This window comes from Muntiacus reevesi, chromosome 20 (assembly GCF_963930625.1).
Source record: "Muntiacus reevesi chromosome 20, mMunRee1.1, whole genome shotgun sequence".
Lineage (NCBI taxonomy): Eukaryota > Metazoa > Chordata > Mammalia > Artiodactyla > Cervidae > Muntiacus > Muntiacus reevesi.
Window position 1 is genome coordinate 9,713,654 of NC_089268.1, and position 17,489 is coordinate 9,731,142.

General features: G+C 57.0%; 2 protein-coding genes across 9 annotated transcripts in view; both read left to right on the forward strand.

Moving 5' to 3' along the window:
• The window catches only part of SYNGAP1 (synaptic Ras GTPase activating protein 1), a 29,877-nt gene extending 16,734 nt beyond the window's left edge, over positions 1-13,143 (forward strand). Inside the window, exons 10-20 of one of the 7 annotated variants that reach the window (XR_010660050.1) lie at positions 157-301; positions 1,804-2,040; positions 2,164-2,365; positions 2,579-2,757; positions 3,300-3,341; positions 3,634-4,711; positions 5,054-5,227; positions 6,347-6,558; positions 7,650-7,740; positions 8,516-8,657; positions 11,341-11,467. Coding sequence is in view for 5 of the 7 variants with exons in the window: in XM_065912597.1 (XP_065768669.1) it covers positions 157-301; positions 1,804-2,040; positions 2,164-2,365; positions 2,579-2,757; positions 3,300-3,341; positions 3,634-4,711; positions 5,054-5,227; positions 6,347-6,558; positions 7,650-8,259 (2,879 nt within the window). In the remaining 2 variants the exon portion in view is untranslated. The other 6 variants (XR_010660051.1, XM_065912599.1, XM_065912600.1 and 3 more) reach the window with 6 other exon arrangements.
• An 882-nt stretch (positions 13,144-14,025) lies between these two features.
• On the forward strand, positions 14,026-17,065 carry ZBTB9 (zinc finger and BTB domain containing 9). Of its 2 annotated transcripts, none has more exons than XM_065912437.1 (2): positions 14,026-14,171; positions 14,511-17,065. In XM_065912437.1, the coding sequence occupies exon 2, from the start codon at positions 14,517-14,519 to the stop codon at positions 15,903-15,905; it is 1,389 nt and encodes a 462-aa protein (XP_065768509.1). In that variant the 5' UTR covers positions 14,026-14,171; positions 14,511-14,516; the 3' UTR covers positions 15,906-17,065. The 2 variants fall into 2 exon arrangements, with proteins under 2 accessions (XP_065768509.1, XP_065768508.1); XM_065912436.1 differs by having other exon boundaries at positions 14,026-14,255; positions 14,511-17,064.
• The last annotated feature ends 424 nt before the right edge of the window (positions 17,066-17,489 follow it).

Consider the following 17,489-nt stretch of genomic DNA (forward strand, 5'->3'; position numbering starts at 1 on the left):
CACAGCTCCTGCAGACCCCAAGTCCACGTTGCCTCAGCTCCATGCTTCCAGACCCAGAGTCCCCAGCCTCCAGCCTGATTCTGAGATTCCCCAAACCCTGGTTGTCCCTGCCCTTTGAAAGTGTGACTGACCCTCACTGTGCCTCCAACCCCACAGGGGAATTCATCCGTGCTCTGTATGAATCTGAGGAAAACTGTGAGGTGGACCCCATCAAGTGCACAGCATCCAGTTTGGCTGAGCACCAGGCCAACCTGCGGATGTGCTGTGAGTTGGCCCTGTGCAAGGTGGTCAACTCCCATTGGTGAGACTGGGAACGCTGGGTTGGGAGGCCAGGGTTGGGGGAGTCGTGTGTTCATCTGTTCATCCATCTGTCCATCTTCAAAGAGACCCGAGAACCAGTTGTAGGCAAAGTGTTGTGCTCAGTGCTATAGAGCAGGCAGAGAGCTGTGAGACTTGGCCCCTGCCCTCAGAGGACCTGCGCCAGAGGGGTTGGGATATTAGATACGCAGAAAGCCAAGGAACAGTGTAGTATGTGTTAAGTTCCAAGGAAGGGACCCTCCATCCCGTCTCCACACATAAGATCAGAGAAGGCAGAGCTTGGAGATGAGCAGAGAAGGCTTCATGGGAGAGGTGCTCCTGGACTGGGCTTAGAAGATTGGGCCGGGTTCTGATCTGTAGAACATGGTGGATTGAGAAGCTGCCTCGGGAGAAGGCTGTGGAGCAGACCCATGTGTGAGGGCGAGAGGTCCTGGGACAGCAGGCAGAAGTGGTTTAGTGGGGCATGTGGCTCACCTCAGTGGAGAACGGAGGGCCACGTGGCCGGACAGGGTGCAGAGAGTTAGCGTGTGAAGGCCTCACTGCCCGGTAAGGGAGCCTGGAGGTCTCAGTAGGTCAGGGGACGCCTGTGATGGTGTGGGCGCCGTGCAGTATCGTGACCGTGATGGTTAGTCCTTCAGTAGAGGTGGGTGCAGAGGCGGCTGGATAGGGAGATGAAGTCCAGGCTAGTTGGGGGCTGTTGTTAATGTGTTAGGTATGGAAATCAGATCCTGAGTTAGGATCTGGCAGGAAAAATAGAAAGGGGCCGCTGTAAGGACCCTCTGTGGAGAGGATCAGCGGGCATCCTCAGCTAATTGGAAAGGAAGGGCCATGTCTGTGGGGGTCCTGAGGCCGTGAGGCTGGTGGCTGGGCGACCAGTGGCCTCACTGACAGAATCAGGGAGTCAAGAGTGGTGGACTCAGTGGCGGTTGGAGGTGTGGGGGTGACGTTCAGCTCTGCTTTCCAGGGTTCGAAGTTTAAGGTGTCAATGGGACATTGCAGAGGAGGACCTGGGAGGTGGGGGAAGTGAACTCAGCTGTTCCAGGGATTGGGACCATGCCTGGGGTGCCTCCATCCCCATTTCCCTGGAATCCAGAAGAGTTGGGGGGTCCGAGCTCCCTGTACCTCAAGTGACCCTCCATCTCTCTCCCATCTCTGTCTCTCCCGGTGTCTGTTTCTCTTCTCCTGCTCTCCTCGTCTCTCTGGCACACGCGCTGTCTCTCTCCCGTGTGTTCCTGTCCCCCACCTCCTCTCCCTCCGGTCCTCTCTCCGCCGTCTGTCCCCTGCCGCAGCCCTCTTCCTCCTCAGCCCCCCATCTTCCTCCTGCGCGCCCTCCCTCACGCCCTGTCACTTTCACCTCTGTCTCTGCACCCTCACCTCCTACCACCCCCCTCAGCATGTTCCCTGGAAGCTGAGGGTCTCTGGGGCTCAGTCCCGGTCTCTCTCTCTCTCTCTCTTTCTCTCTGTCTCCCCGCCCCTCCCCGCCAGCGTGTTCCCGAGGGAGCTAAAGGAGGTGTTTGCGTCCTGGCGACTGCGCTGTGCAGAGCGGGGCCGGGAGGACATCGCAGACCGGCTGATCAGCGCCTCGCTCTTTCTGCGCTTCCTCTGCCCGGCCATCATGTCACCCAGCCTCTTCGGGCTCATGCAGGAGTACCCAGATGAGCAAACCTCGAGAACCCTCACGCTCATCGCCAAGGTCATCCAGAACCTGGCCAACTTTTCCAAGTGAGGGAAGCCTCAGGCTGGGGGTTGGGTGGGGCTGGCAGGAACGGTCTCCTGAGTCCCTAGAGTCAGGCGTGGGTTGGGGCCTTCTGGGTGTGACCTGTGCCTTCTGGATGCTTTGGCCAGGTTTACCTCAAAGGAGGACTTTCTGGGCTTCATGAACGAGTTTCTGGAGCTGGAGTGGGGTTCCATGCAGCAGTTCCTGTACGAGATCTCCAACCTGGACACGCTGACTAACAGCAGTAGCTTTGAGGGTTACATCGACCTGGGCCGAGAGCTCTCCACGCTGCACGCCCTGCTGTGGGAGGTGCTGCCCCAGCTCAGCAAGGTCAGCACGGGCCCCTTGGCTGGTCTTTAGGTCTCCAGAGGGTCCTGTGACCCAGAGACCATCCCCTGAGCAGATTCTGCCACCCTTCTGATCACGTCACTGCCACTTCCCGGGCTCAGACACCTTTCCCCTTCTGAACTCTGAGGCCCCCGGGTAACAGCCCCCAGGTAAAGCTGGGCTCTTAGCCCCCAGGTAACAGCCTTCCCCTTCCAGGAAGCCCTCCTGAAGCTGGGCCCGCTGCCCCGGCTCCTCAATGACATCAGCACGGCTCTGAGGAACCCCAACATCCAAAGGCAGCCAAGTCGTCAGAGCGAGCGGCCCCGGCCTCAGCCCATGGTGCTGCGGGGCCCTTCGGCCGAGATGCAGGGCTACATGATGCGGGACCTCAATAGGTGAGCCCCGGGAGCCCCCGGCTGTGCCCTAGGAGCCCGCACATCTGTCCCGGATACACTCCTGGGTCCGTGAGCCTCTCTCGAGGACTTCGAAGAAAGGAAAGAGAAGCGTTTTCTTAGAGAAAACTGTAAGGAGACAGGTTCAGTCAGTGGTTAGGCTGAGAGCCTTTAAAAGTCAGAGGAACCAAGCAACGCAGAGCGCCCCCCTGCCAAAAACATCCCTTCAGCTCCATGTGCTGTGAGCCTGGGATCCCTCGGCCTGCCCAGGCCTGCCGCAGGTGGGAGCTCAGCCAGTACGCTGGGACCAGCCACCTGTGTCAGGACGTTTGGATGGCTCTGTCCCAGTCCCCGCTGGGACCCCGCAGAGCCTGCCAGCTCTGGCCCCCCCTGCAGGGCCTCCCCTGCGCCGCCGGGCGCTGCCCACCCTGCCCCTCCTCTCCATGACACCATTCCCATCTGCCACCCCGCCCGCCTCCACATGTCCGACCTCCGCCCCTCTCTCCTTCTCTGCCTGTGCTCGCCCCTCTTGCATCTCTCTCCAGCTCCATCGACCTTCAGTCCTTCATGGCTCGAGGCCTCAACAGGTGAGGGGCTCTGCGCTCCCCCGCCCTCTTCTCTCCCAGCCTTCTCCATGCACCCTCATTTCCCCCACGTCTGCCCCGACCTGCCCTCACCCCTCCTCCTGCTGCCCCATCTGCCCCCGCTGCCCGGAGGCCCATCCTGTCCTGTTTCTCTCGCACCCCTCGCACCCCGCCGCCGCCGTCTCTCCCTGCCCTGTGGCCCCCTCTTCACCCCAGGCCTTTGCTGATGACAGAGGCTCACCTGCCGGCGGCCCGCTCTGACCTCCCACTCGTGTGCCCCCTTCCCTTCCTGCAGCTCCATGGACATGGCTCGCCTCCCCTCCCCAACCAAGGAGAAGCCCCCGCCACCACCGCCTGGTGGGGGGAAAGACCTGTTCTATGTCAGCCGCCCACCCCTGGCCCGGTCCTCCCCCGCCTACTGCACCAGCAGCTCGGACATCACAGAGCCGGAGCAGAAGATGCTGAGTGTCAACAAGAGTGTCTCCATGCTGGACCTGCAGGGCGACGGGCCCGGCGGCCGCCTCAACAGCAGCAGCGTGTCCAACCTGGCGGCTGTCGGGGACCTGCTGCACTCGAGTCAGGCCTCCCTGACCGCGGCCTTGGGGCTGCGGCCTGCGCCTGCTGGCCGCCTCTCCCAGGGGAGCGGCTCATCCATCACAGCGGCCGGCATGCGCCTTAGCCAGATGGGCGTCACCACAGACGGTGTCCCTGCCCAGCAACTACGCATCCCCCTCTCCTTCCAGAATCCTCTCTTCCACATGGCTGCTGATGGGCCAGGGCCCCCAGGGGGCCACGCAGCAGGCAGCGGCCACGGCCCACCCTCCTCCCATCACCACCACCACCACCACCACCACCACCGAGGCGGAGAGCCCCCAGGGGACACCTTCGCCCCATTCCACGGCTACAGCAAGAGCGAGGACCTCTCCTCAGGGGTCCCTAAGCCCCCTGCTGCTTCCATCCTTCACAGCCACAGCTACAGCGATGAGTTTGGACCCTCTGGCACCGACTTCACTCGTCGGCAGCTCTCACTCCAGGACAACCTGCAGCACATGCTGTCCCCTCCCCAGATCACCATTGGTCCCCAGAGGCCTGTCCCCTCAGGCCCTGCAGGCGGGAGCGGCGGTGGGGGCAGTGGCGGGGGCGGCGGGGGTCAACCGCCCCCATTGCAGAGGGGCAAATCTCAGCAGTTGACAGTCAGCGCTGCCCAGAAACCTCGGCCGTCCAGCGGGAATCTGCTGCAGTCGCCGGAGCCGAGTTATGGCCCTGCCCGCCCACGGCAGCAGAGCCTCAGCAAGGAGGGCAGCATCGGGGGCAGCGGGGGCAGCGGTGGCGGCGGCGGGGGCGGGGGGCTCAAGCCCTCCATCACCAAGCAGGTAGGACGGGTGGGAGGGCTGAAGGGGCGGCGAGCGGGAGGGGAAAAGGAGACGGGTGGAGGGGAGCAGAAAAGTCTGTGGTCTGAAGTCACAGTTTTCTCATCTTTCATTCATTAAACAAAGTACACAGAGGGCCTACTTTGCTCCACGTGCTGTTTTGGGCACTGTGCGCTTGTCAGTTAACAGACAGGCCTTCCTGCCCTCTTGGGGCTCCCAGGGGAAATGTGATGAGAACAGCATTCACGAGGGGATCTGCGGGGGGGACTCCCATCTCCTTGGGCCATTTTCCCTGCCTCTGAAGGCACCCACCTTCTTCACCTTCCCTCTCCCCTCCTGCCCCAGCATTCCCAGACGCCATCCACACTGAACCCCACAATGCCGGCCTCTGAGCGGACGGTGGCCTGGGTCTCCAACATGCCTCACTTGTCGGCTGACATTGAGAGCGCCCACATCGAGCGGGAAGAGTACAAACTCAAGGAGTACTCCAAGTCTATGGATGAGAGCCGGCTGGACAGGGTACGAGGGGCCCTCCCCGCCCTGAGCCCTGTCATTACCTTTACCCACAGGGCGGGCTTCTAGTCCCTTCCAAGGGCAACACCTGGGGCCAAGTAGTTATGAGAAGAAAGGACAAAGACCCGATCCCTTCTGAGAAGCCCTCAGTCTCTCAGGGGAGGCCAGATACAATCAGTCTATTGAAAAGCCCCTTTCAGCTCTGTTTTGTGGGTTCCACACATGGTAGATTGTCGGGGGAAGCATGCTGTGTATTAGACCACCTCCGTGTTCCTCCCCAGGGAGAGCATAAGCCCTGGCTCCTGTGGCTTCTCAGGAGGACAGTTACTGCACCAGCAGTGGGAGCTGATCCATTGGGCAAGGGCAGGGCAATTATACCACGAGCCACGCACGGCATCCCCAGTCACTGTCCCACAGGCACCGGTGACAGAGGGGTAGCGGTCACAGGTCTCGTGTGTGAAAATGGGGTGTATTGGCGCACATGGGGAAGACCATCCAGACTTTGAGCTGCTGGTGGCCCCCAGCAAAAGTCAGCTGAAGCTCTGGCCCTTACTCACTTAGCAGAAAGCTGCTTGGGAGCCATTGCTACAAGGACCCTGAAGAAGAGGGTGACTGCAGGGTTAGATTATACATACAGGATACATAATTCCAACTGGGGGAGCAGAGAGGTTTTTGGGGAGAAGTAGTCTCTGAGCAAAGAAAAATGTTGGGATTGATGTAGATAGACTTGAGCTAAGAGAATATCTTTAGACCTTATTATAAATTATTTCCAGCACTATTTAACAAACCAAGGATAAAATGTCTGTGTCCATGAGTCTGTCTAGGCTCTTGTGTAGGGTCTCCTGTGTCCAGGTGCAGGCATCAGGTCATGTGTATACCTCTAGGTTGGGGGAGTCCACGGTCTTGTTACATCTTGAGGGAGCCTCAGCCCCATGGGAGGGGTTTCTTAAAAGTTTGTGTGTGTGAGAGAGAGAGAGAGGGAGATCAAGAGGCCAGGGAAAGGCTGGAGGAGACTGGTGAGGATGCCTCAGTGCACGGTGCTGTGCTTAGCAGGCAAGGTAGAGGCTGGGTGGACAGTCAGGCCCAGCCCCCCTCACAGTGCGGGGTCGTGTGCCCGGCGGGCAGGTGAAGGAGTATGAGGAGGAGATCCACTCGCTGAAGGAGCGTCTGCACATGTCCAACCGGAAGCTGGAGGAGTATGAGCGGAGATTGCTGTCCCAGGAAGAGCAGACCAGCAAAATCCTGATGCAGTATCAGGCCCGGCTGGAGCAGAGTGAGAAGAGGCTACGGCAGCAGCAGGTGGAGAAGGACTCCCAGATCAAGAGCATCATCGGCAGGTGAGGAGCGGCCCGGGCAGGGCTGGTGAGGAAGAGCCTGAGGCTGAAGAGGGTCAGTGAGCCCCCCCCAGTTCAGGACACCCGGAGGAGAGCCCACCACCCTCCCAGGGATGCCACCTCCTCCACCGTCACCAGATGGAGAGGAGGCTCGTGCTTAGCGCAGTAAATGTCCTTTTAGTAAACCTTGACCTCTTTGCTAGCAATGTCTGAAGCCCTCAGAAATGCACCTGTTACTGTCCAGCCATCTCTGTGTGTCTGGACTGGCCTAGGCTGGGGCTCCCCACTGCTTATTCTCAGGCCAGCCTATGATGCTCACCCCAAATCTGAGCAGGGGTCCCTTAGCCACAGTAGCCCCTGATCTTCCCATCCTGGGCCGCCCTCCTCTGCAGCTGTGGAAAGGTGTTCCGTCAGAAAGTGAATGATGCGCGTTCTACCTTGTGCTCTGCCAAGCCCTGAGCTCCAAAGGAAGCGTCTCAACAAGGGGGTCAGTTAGCTTGAGAACTGGATAGGACCCCACACCCCACTCCAACCAGAGCCAGCTCCATTTCCATCCATTTTCAGTGTATTTTTGAGTAAGATTAATTGGAAAAGCTTGACTTGAAACTTTTGAAAACCACTGCTGTGATATCCTTTATGAGAAATCACCTTGAGAGCCTTCTATAAGGGTAGAGAGAAGCTGGGAATGATGTTTATAGAGACCCCTCTTGGGCCAGGGGTGTCCAGGGGCTGCCGTGGAGACAGTCTCAGTTCCGTGAGGTGGCGTAGGGGATAGAGAAGCCAGATCTTCAGCTGCAGTGTCTGCGGAAGGGCCTGCTCATGGATAGAGTGTTGAGTGCTATGTGCCTGGTGGGTGGGGTCCCCGGGGCACAGAGACCTGTCTTTGGCAGGGAGATGCAAGCATTCCTGAAAGCGGGTGAATGACGGGCAGTCTCTGGGGGCCCTGAGGTCGGAGCAATGGAGGGATTCTGAATGCGAGCGAGAAAAGTGCCGAAGCTTCTTGAGAGAGTGGCAGGGTTCCCAGGGTCGGGATCTCCCCGGGCAGGCTCCCCTCCCGTGCCCGCCACTAACCCCACTGAAGCCCGTCCCTTCAGGCTGATGCTGGTGGAGGAGGAGCTGCGCCGGGACCACCCCACCATGGCTGAGCCGCTGCCCGAACCCAAGAAGAGGCTGCTCGACGCTCAGGTGGAAATTACAATGTCATTTATCTTCTCCGTGTCCCATCCCCATCCATCCCACTGTCCTTCGTGCGGTCACTGCGCCAGCCACCCCGGCCCCATTGCCGCCGTCTCTCCCGTCGTCCTCCGTCCAACGGCCGCTCCCGGCCGTCCCCCGCGACCCCATCTTCATCCAGTCGTCTGTGCCTTCGTCACTTCCAGCAGTGTCAGCCTCCACTCCCCTCCCCCTTCCCCATGCCTCCCCACCCTGCCTCCCCTGCTCGGCAGCATTTCAGGACCTTCAGCCAGAACCTCAGCCTCTCTGCTCCCAGACCCAAGTCTTGGCCCCAGACTGGCGCGGTCTCCCCGAGCGCCTCTCAGGCCAGGGGGCCAGAGGCAGTGCTTCACCAGCGCAGAGCCCCCGGCGGGTGCCCAGCAGGTGCCCTGGGGCCATAGGGGTGATCGTCATCACTGCTTCCTGGGCCCCTCAAGTTCTCCTTGTTTTCTGACGGCTCGCCAGGCCTCTTCCCAGCTTCCGGGATCCTGAAGCCCACCCCCCCACCCCCCGGCCCCACACTCTAAGCACCCTCTCCTGCCAGTGTTTAAAGCCCAGCCCACCTTCTTCAGCCCTGTTCCCCCTCTGGTCCTCACACCTGCCTGACCACCCTAGCTCCCAGCCGGGCCGCCCTCTCTCTCCAGCCAGCTTTTAGGACTTCCCTCCCTCCCCCAACCCCTTGTTTCCCTACCCCCAGTTCGGCTCACTTGCCCACCCATGCTTTCCTCTCCTCTGCTCTGACCTCCAGGCTCCCCCCACCCAGAACCACCAAGGCTCCTGACCCCATGACCCCACTCTCTCCCCCTGCAGCTCCTCATCAGGTAATTCTCCTGGTTCCGCTTTGACCACGGGCGGAGGACACAGGGGGAGGTGACTCCGGACCACTGCAGGTTGGTCGTGAAGCCCACTCCCTCTGACTCTCCAGAGCCCCTCCCCGGCTCACGGCTGCCCCCCACACCTGAGGACCTCCCCAGACCCTCCGGACACCTGTACAGACCCATCTCCCCAGGCACTGCCCCAGAGCACTTCCCTGCCGCCTCCCAGAACCGTGCAGGGACAGCTGCTCCCTACCAAGCGCTGTACCCTAGACACCTGCACACCCCTAGGTCACAGCGCCCTCCCCACACAACCTCCCCGCACCTCCCCCGACCCTGCCTCCTCGTCTAATCTCTCCAGTGTATGTCTGTCACCCCCCATTTCACCAAAGCGTCCTTGGGGGTTGGGACGTTGGGGGTAGGGTTTGTTAAGGAGGGTGGTGACACTGGGTTGGGGGCGCTGGCTAAAGGGGCTATGCTGGCTGCAGCAGGTAGGCTGGGGTTTCCTCTTCCTTGTCCCTTCTCCTGGTTCTGTGGAGAGCCCTCCTTCCTTCCACCCCTCACCTGTTTCTCTTCCTCCTTCCCTACACCTGTGAGGTAGACAGCATCTGAGGCTCCTATTTGACCCTGCTGGGTGGGAGTTAAGAGTGTGTAGTTAATGCAGGGAGACTTTGGGGGTCTTGGAAAGGGTGCCATTCAGATGTCAAGACAGTTTAGGGTGAGTGGAGCAAGGAGAAGGATCGAGAAAGGAAACCCTGATGGATGTTAGGACGTGGACCGGCCCACGTGGTGTGGGAGTTGGCAGTGGCAGGAGATGTCTTCCTAGATAAGATCATGGGCTGGTAGCCGTGTTGCTTTCTGGCAGAGGTGCTAGGTTGGGGGCTGCTAATGCCATTCACTCCCCGTCTCCTGCTACCCAGTGGCCTTGCCGGACACAGAATCCTACCTGAAAAGCCAGCAAGTGGGAACCTGTCAACCAGTGACATCACTTCTGAGAGGCTTTATTTTCTGCAGGATGGATCTGCAGTGGGCAGTGGCTCCTCACACTGTAATTTTAACTCTCTGCCTGCCCAGCCTCTCTGTCAAAGTAGTTAGTGAGCTGAAAACAGATGCTGCCAGGCACCAGGGGACCTCACCATTTAAAGGACTCCTGTGGTGAATTCTTTTGTAAAATGAATAATGGCACCCTAATTTATCTCCTTTCTAAATTTGGGTCCCTGGGGGTGTCGGGGGCACGCCTGTGTGCCGCTGCCAGCAGACAAGCAGAGGGAAGGGAGTCTGAGGTCTCCTTCCCCTGCTCTCCCGCCACACTCAGGATGCCCTGCTGCACGTGACTTCCTCTTGTTGACTCCTGTAAAGTGTGGGAGATACTCAGTAGCTAAGAGGGCAGCTTTGCTTAAATCTTGGGTTTGGGTGACCTTCTGAGAGGTGAGGAGAACTGATTCAGGAGCCTCTGCCTGGAATGTTGTTATGTCTTTAGCGATTCGGTCAGACACGGCTCAGTTGCTAGGCTTCAATGCCCTATATCTCAGGAAATAATTTGGACAGTTTTTCTAAATCCCTTTCAGGTATTGGTCCCTCTGTAACTCAACCATTAATGTAAAAATTAATTTTATGTCTGTATTTTTAAAAGCCAAATGAGCGACCTGAAGCATAGAATACATGGTGTTCTTCTCCGCTCCCAGCAGAGGAACAGAAGCCAGAGCTGAGGGGAGGAGACAGGAGTTGGTCCAGGAAGGGTAGAAAGGGGTAGAATAGTACCAGGGGTGGGAGTCCCCCTCACCCTCTAACTGGGAGCCCAGGGTGAGGGAACGAAAGGAACATGGGGGTGGAGAGGAAAGAAGTCCTTCTGCTTCCTGGGGACGCAGAGCTTGGGGCATGCTGTGTCTCTGCAGGAGCTCCTGGTCCTTCCTTTCTGACATCAGCATGAGAGGCAGCCCTCCCACAGTATTTTTTCCTTCCCACATTACTTCCCTGACTCCTGTTCCTTTCCCCCAGTACAGTTAAACCTCTCTAATGTAGAGTGTTGTATTTGAGATGGCCACTCTGAATAAGGGACAAAACTGAATGACAGTATCTGTTTAATGAAATGCATATCTTCAGAATATATACAGTAAGTAGAACTCCATGAACGAGGCTTTTCCACTCGAGGCCCTCAGGGAGCATGTGTTAATGAGTGGATAGGATTGAAAAGCCTGTTTTCTGGTATAGGTTAAATATTCCCTCCCACAGATGTGTTTCTACTATTAATTTGCTTAGCACATTCTTTCTTCACAGATAAAGGAAAACTCAAGCCCAGTTTTTGTTCAAATTATGAAAAAATTCCAATCCATGGGGGGTTGGATTAATGAGGTTTTGCTGTACTGCCTTTCCTTGTTCCCTCTGCACTAAGTTCCCACCTCAAGTTGGTGGTGGCCTGGGAGGGGGCCCTGGGCAGTGGAAGATGCCAGGGTTAGCTTGAGAGTGAGATAGGAAACTGACCTCTTTTGAAATGGGTTCCTGGTGTGACTCCTGGGGTTGAAGGCCCCAGTTAGGAGTCAGGGTAAGAGTCTCTTCTCCCTGATTGCAGAAGATGTACCTTCTACTGCAGGTGAGAACAAACGAGGAGGATGTGGGTGGGAGGGGTGTCCTGGGGGAAGGGGGTGGGATAGTTGGTGGAGTGGGCCAGCTCTGGGGGAGGCCACTGCTTGGGGGCTGGCAGCCAGGCCCCCGCGAAGCGTCTCAATAAGTCCGCGCTCTCCTCTTTGGTATCTTGCAGGAGAGGCAGCTTCCCCCCTTGGGTCCAACAAACCCGCGTGTGACGCTGGCCCCACCTTGGAACGGCCTGGCCCCCCCAGCCCCACCTCCCCCACCCCGGCTGCAGATCACTGAGAACGGCGAGTTCCGAAACACCGCAGACCACTAGCCCACCCAGCATCTCAGACCTCCTCCTCCTCCCTGTGCACCCCACCCTGGAACGGCACTGACCACCAGGACTGGACGTCGCCGAGGGACAGTGGGATCGCCTCCCTGAACGCCTCCTTGCGGGGCACCAGTCCCCCACCCCCACTGCACCATTTCTGGGAGGGAGAGTGGGGAGCCTCAGCTGCCCCCTTGTCCTTCCCGCTGGGGTGCTGTCCCCTGTGACCCCCAGGACCCTTGCCCCAGGACACAGACCCCTTCACTCCGGGGTGCTATCCCCATCCTCTGCCTCATCGTTCCCCTGAGCACTGGGGGACAGACCCTCACCCCCACCCTGGGGGTGTGGCACCTCCAAACTTTCAACTTCAGGGTGATTTTTTTAGCAGTAACCAGAGCTGACAATCTAACTCCCCTCCACCGCCCCATTTTGGCCTCCCCTGTCCCCCTTGTTATGGGGAGGGGACCCCGGGTGAGGGGGTCCTATTACCCCTTGATTTCTCAGGAGCGTCTGGGGGGGCTCAGCACGCACAAACTCCTTCTCCTCCTACCACTCTCAAATACTCTCCCTCCCCACCCAGAACCCAGATGGGGTGGAGGGGCCACCGGGGCAGGGAGGGGGCGGCAAGGGGGAATGGGAGTTGTCTCCCTTTCTTCCATACCTGATCTGCTCTTGGCTGGTCCCAGAGCGGGGTGAGGGGGCTCAGGCCCCCCCCTCCCCCAGTGTGTTGGGTGGGGCGGAACTGAGGTTCAGGGGAGGGGTTAGGGTTTAGCAGGGGGGTGTATGTTGGGGAGGACAGACTAGCTGATCTGCCCTACCCTGACACACACAGCCCCCCTGCCCCCCCCCTCTTGGTCTCTACTCCCAGGGGGAGGGGGGAACTTACTCTAGGAAAAGCCATGTCTCTCTCCCCCAGGGCAGGGGGACCTGTGTTGGAGGAGGGGTGTTGGGGGCCCCCTTCCATGACTCTGTCCCCTGGGGGAGGTAGGACAGGGCTGGGCTTCCCTCTCATCCTCCCCCCCCCCCCCCCCCCCGCCCCAATCTCCCTCCACATCTCTCCCTCCCGCCAGCTCCACAATTTTTCGGTGTTTCTCTGTACATAGCTCTCTGGCGGGATAGGGGAGGTAGGATGGATGGGGTTTGGGGTGGGTCGGTCATAGGAGGAGAGAAGGCCCTCCTTGGCACCCCCTCGTCCCTGACTGCTGTCCTCTACCCAGCCTTGCCCCCTCATCCCTTCTTGCGTTTGGTATTGAGACTTCTCGGACTCCACCCTTCTTTCTTTTGTATGGACAGTTCCCTTTCAGTCCCATCCCCTACACACAGACACCCAGCCGGGGCCAAATTTATACTTATATAAAAGTTGTAAATATGTGAAATTTTATCCCTGTGCCCTTCCTTGCTTTCCCAACCTCAGACCCTCCCCCTGAACCCCCTTTCCTCTTCTCTTCTTTGGCTGTTGTAATTATCTGGGATTTGTACTGTACATATCTGGGGTGTGTGTGTGTGGGCTGGGGGCAACCCCTCTGTACAGCGCTTCCTGGCCCCCTCCCCCCCACGATTCCGTCCCCCACCCCATAAGGGTAGGGAGATGTTCTTCCTACCTGTTTTATTTTGTTTTCTCGTTCTCCCTCCCCACCCCTCCCCACCCCACCCCCAGCCTACTCTCTCCCCCACCACTGCCCCTTTTCTTCCACTCCCAGCCCCATTTCCTTTTTTTCTGGAGTGTGTGGTGAAACAGAAAAATCATGTTTAATAAACGGAGATTGTTCTTTTATCGCGGTGCTGACTTTCCTAGTCTCAGACCTCCAGGAGGATTAGCATGGTGACAGGAACTGCTTTTTGAGAGAAAGCTGACAGCTTGGGAGAAATTCTGTATCCTTGTGTGATGCCATAGTCTTGGCCCTAGAATATCGATGTCCCAACCAGCGAAACTGTTTTAGAGTAGGAGTCTTGCACAGGCCAAATTTACCCCATATGTCTCACCACTGCGCCACTTAACCCCGAGTAGAGAGGTTAAGGAACAGCAGCATTATCTGATAAAAAGTTACAAGTGTACATCTACATGTCCCTTAAAAATAATTACCTACAAATGAAGATTATTTAATTGTTGGTTAAAGTGCTCCTGTGCGGAACGGAGGAAAGAACTGGGTGCCTCAGCCTTGTGGAGTCGGCCCCAGCATTTGCCGCCTCGGCCTCCCCTGAGGAAAGGATGGGAACTCCCACCTCGCTGGTGGCAGGTCGGGGGAGGGAGCGTGGGATGCGAACAATACCTAGCCCATACGCTAGATGCCCTCTTAATCTCCACCTATCGGGGGCAGGCTCTACATTTAATAACTGGCATAGCTCACTGGTCGCGCCCTCGGCACCGGGTGCACCTTCTCATCCCTTCTGCGGCCCGGGCCGGGTCTACTGCCTCCCGCCAGCACAGCCTTCTCCCCGGCGCGACCAATCGGCGTGAGGCTTGTAGGTCGGCGCCCTCCGATTGGCTGCCTCCATGGCCCCGCCCAACTCCTAGAGGTCCGCTTCCGGCGGGGAGGAGGCGGCTTCCGGCCGAGGCGGCGCGGTTGCTGCAGAGGCGCTCTGGATGCCAGACCGCGTGTGTACCCGTGGGGGCGTGGCGGCAGGAAGGGCCAAGCGGCTGGCGCTCGCGGTCCCCAGGTGCCTGCCAGGGAGTTGGACTCTGCGGGCACGTGAGTTGGGGAGCGGAACGGCGGGGTCCGGCTCGCGGCTAAAGGACCTTCTCCTCGCCACAGGCCCTGCAAGTTCAAGCCCCGGTTGGTGTTTTGTTGTGGTTTGTTTTCGTTTTCTCGGCGGGGTGTGTTTGGGACTGTTCTGCCCGAACCACCGGCGACCGAAAAGTTCCCACACGTTGGGGTGCAGTGGAGGCGGACGTTATTTGGGGAGATACGATTGCCCTCATCCCGAGCATCTGTGACCCCCTATTTCCTCCACAGCCCTCGTCGCGCAGGGGCTCTCCCCCGCCCCCTCACCTCCTGTACCCGACCCTCTGGGATCTCTTTCTTCCCCAGGAGGCCATGGATACCTCGACGCCTTTGCCTTCCGTAGCCCCCTCCCCAGCCTGCAACCCAGCCCCACGGACGATCCAGATCGAGTTTCCTCAGCACAGCTCGTTGCTGCTGGAGGCCCTGAACCGCCACAGGCTGGAGGGAAAGTTCTGTGATGTCTCTCTCCTGGTGCAGGGCCGCGAACTGAGGGCCCACAAAGCAGTGTTGGCCGCCGCTTCTCCTTACTTCCACGACAAACTACTTCTGGGGGATGCACCGCGTCTCACCCTTCCCAGCGTTATCGAAGCCGATGCCTTCGAGGGGCTGCTCCAGCTCATTTATTCGGGGCACCTCCGTCTGCCCCTGGATGCTCTCCCTGCGCACCTCCTTGTGGCCAGTGGCCTGCAGATGTGGCAAGTGGTAGATCAGTGCTCAGAGATCCTTAGAGAACTGGAAAACGTAGGTGGTGGGATTTCATCCCGAGGAGCTTCCCCTTTCCACACACTTCTTTCCACCACAGGAGGCTGGTGCATCCGCTCTTCCCCTTGCCAGACCCCGGCACAGTCTTTTGCTTCTACCCAGAGCCCGATTGGAGGGGAGGGGAGTGAACTGGGAGATATGTTACAGCTTCAGGTTGAAGAGGAAGAGGAGGAAGAAGATGAGGAGGACCAAGGGTCAGCAGCACCCTCTCAGACTCCTCAGTCTCAGAAAGGGTATGGGAGTTTTCCTTGCCCTCCTGCATCCCACCCCCTGCCCACATCCACTACTCCTTGCAGGTTTCCAGAGGGCGAGAATGCCCCACCTGAGTCTCCTGCTCCTCATACTGCATTGCCCCCCAAAATCTTCTACATCAAGCAGGAACCCTTTGAGTCCAAGGAGGAGGTAGCAGGAGGCGGAAGTCAGTCTGTAGGAGTGAAGGAGGAGACCAAAGTGTTTCCAGGAGGGAACACTGAAGAGAATGGAGAACTAGGGTTCCTACTGCCCTCAGGAGCAGGGACAGCATCTGGAGAAGGTGGTCCATCCTGGAAACCAGTGGATCTTCATGGGAATGAAATCCTGTCAGGGGGTGGGGGACCTGGGGGAGCAGGGCAGGCTGTGCATGGACCTGTGAAGCTAGGTGGCGCACCCCCTGCAGATGGAAAACGCTTTGGTTGTTTGTGTGGGAAACGCTTTGCAGTGAAGCCAAAGCGTGACCGGCACATCATGCTGACCTTCAGCCTTCGACCCTTTGGCTGTGGCATCTGCAACAAGCGTTTCAAGCTGAAGCACCATCTGACAGAGCATATGAAGACGCATGCTGGAACCCTACATGCCTGTCCTCACTGTGGTCGCCGGTTCAGAGTCCATGCCTGTTTCCTTCGCCATCAGGACCTCTGCAAGGGTCAGGGCTGGGCCACTGCTCACTGGACTTACAAGTGATTGCTGAGGCCATATGCTAAATTTCAGGACAAGGGAGCCACTGCTGCTCCCTTGTGCTACCCCTCACTACCACAGTACCCTAATCTTGTATCTTGTTGGTGTTGGTGGTTTTTTTCTTGGCCATACTTCGTAGCATGCCACTAGGGATTGAACCTGCACCCCTGCAGTGGATAGTGCAGAGTCCTAACCCCTGGACCAGCAGCAACGTCCTTGTATCTTGTTCATTATTCCAGAAGGGTAGATATATTATGAATCTCTTCTTGAGTGTGGGCCTCAACCTGACAGATTTGAAAACTTGATTTCTCATCTCCAGGTTTTTGCTAACTATCCTACAGGAAACTTGTTTACAGTCCGTAAATATACTGATCAGTTGCCTGTAATAGATCTTTTCATACAGGAAACTGGATTAAATTTCAGATTAGAAGTTTTATTTGATGAGAGAGGAGTTAGAGCAAGAAGAATTATGATAAATGTTTAATTCAGTCTCTACGAGAAGTTAAGGGAGCTGGTCTCCATCTAGAGATGTGTTTGATTCAGAGTTCCAGTAATCCAGAGACTAAGCTCTAAGCTTTACTTTTCCCTCATCGTTGCTGAAATTTTACGAGTAAAGGTCTTCTATACTTTTCCTTTGTTATGATTTTCTGGAAACCCTTTAGTCTGTAAATTACTTTCTCACCCGTAGGTACTTTTTCAACCCCTTTATTTTGTATGTTGTAGTTGAGCACTTTAACAAATTGAGGATTCCGTGAGTCACTTAGAACCCTCTTTAATAGAGGTGTTCCCTCCACAGTCTGTGCCTCTTGTCTACCTTTGACCACCACTGATCACTCATATTGATCACAGGGACTGAAATGTGATCAGTGAACTCAGGAGATGGCCACTGACCTAAAATGCACTCAGGGTAGTGCCACTGCTCTGAACAAGTGGCCGAGGTTAGAGGGACTCAGGGCTGAGGTGGCACATGCTGAAAACTAGAGAAATAACTGCACAGTGGGACCATACCTCCTCCCTTTCCATCCTCACCCACATTACAGCCCCTTGGTCCACACACAGGAGGGTAGATGTTGGAATGGGGAGATTGTCGTAGTTTTTTTTATTTCTTCAAATAAACTTTGCCATGAAATCTAAGCTAACTATGAACTGAATTGAGTCATTTATATGGGAGAGATCATGTGAAGAGTTGCAAAGACCTGGATGTATTCCTTATACAGCTGGGTTATATTAGTGAGGGAAGAATCAGATAGTTTCACGCTGATGCAGAGAACACAGTCCTGGACATTGGTGGACCAGATTCTCAGTCCTCACCTGCCTCTGAATAATTTCTAATAAGTTACCTTATTTTTCAGAGTTTTAATTTTTTTTTTCTTTCTTTTGAGGGGTGGGGTGTTATGTACCTTCTGACTGGTTCTTTGTTTTCTCTTTTTTTAGGGGTTGTTCACATGATTTTATAATGTTACCTCCTGACTTCATGTATTACGTATATTGTTTGGTTTGTTCAACACTTACTGGAAAGCACTACTCAAACCTGACTTACACTCTTAACCGTGAAGAGTTTGCAGCTACTACCAAAGCTAGATATAATGA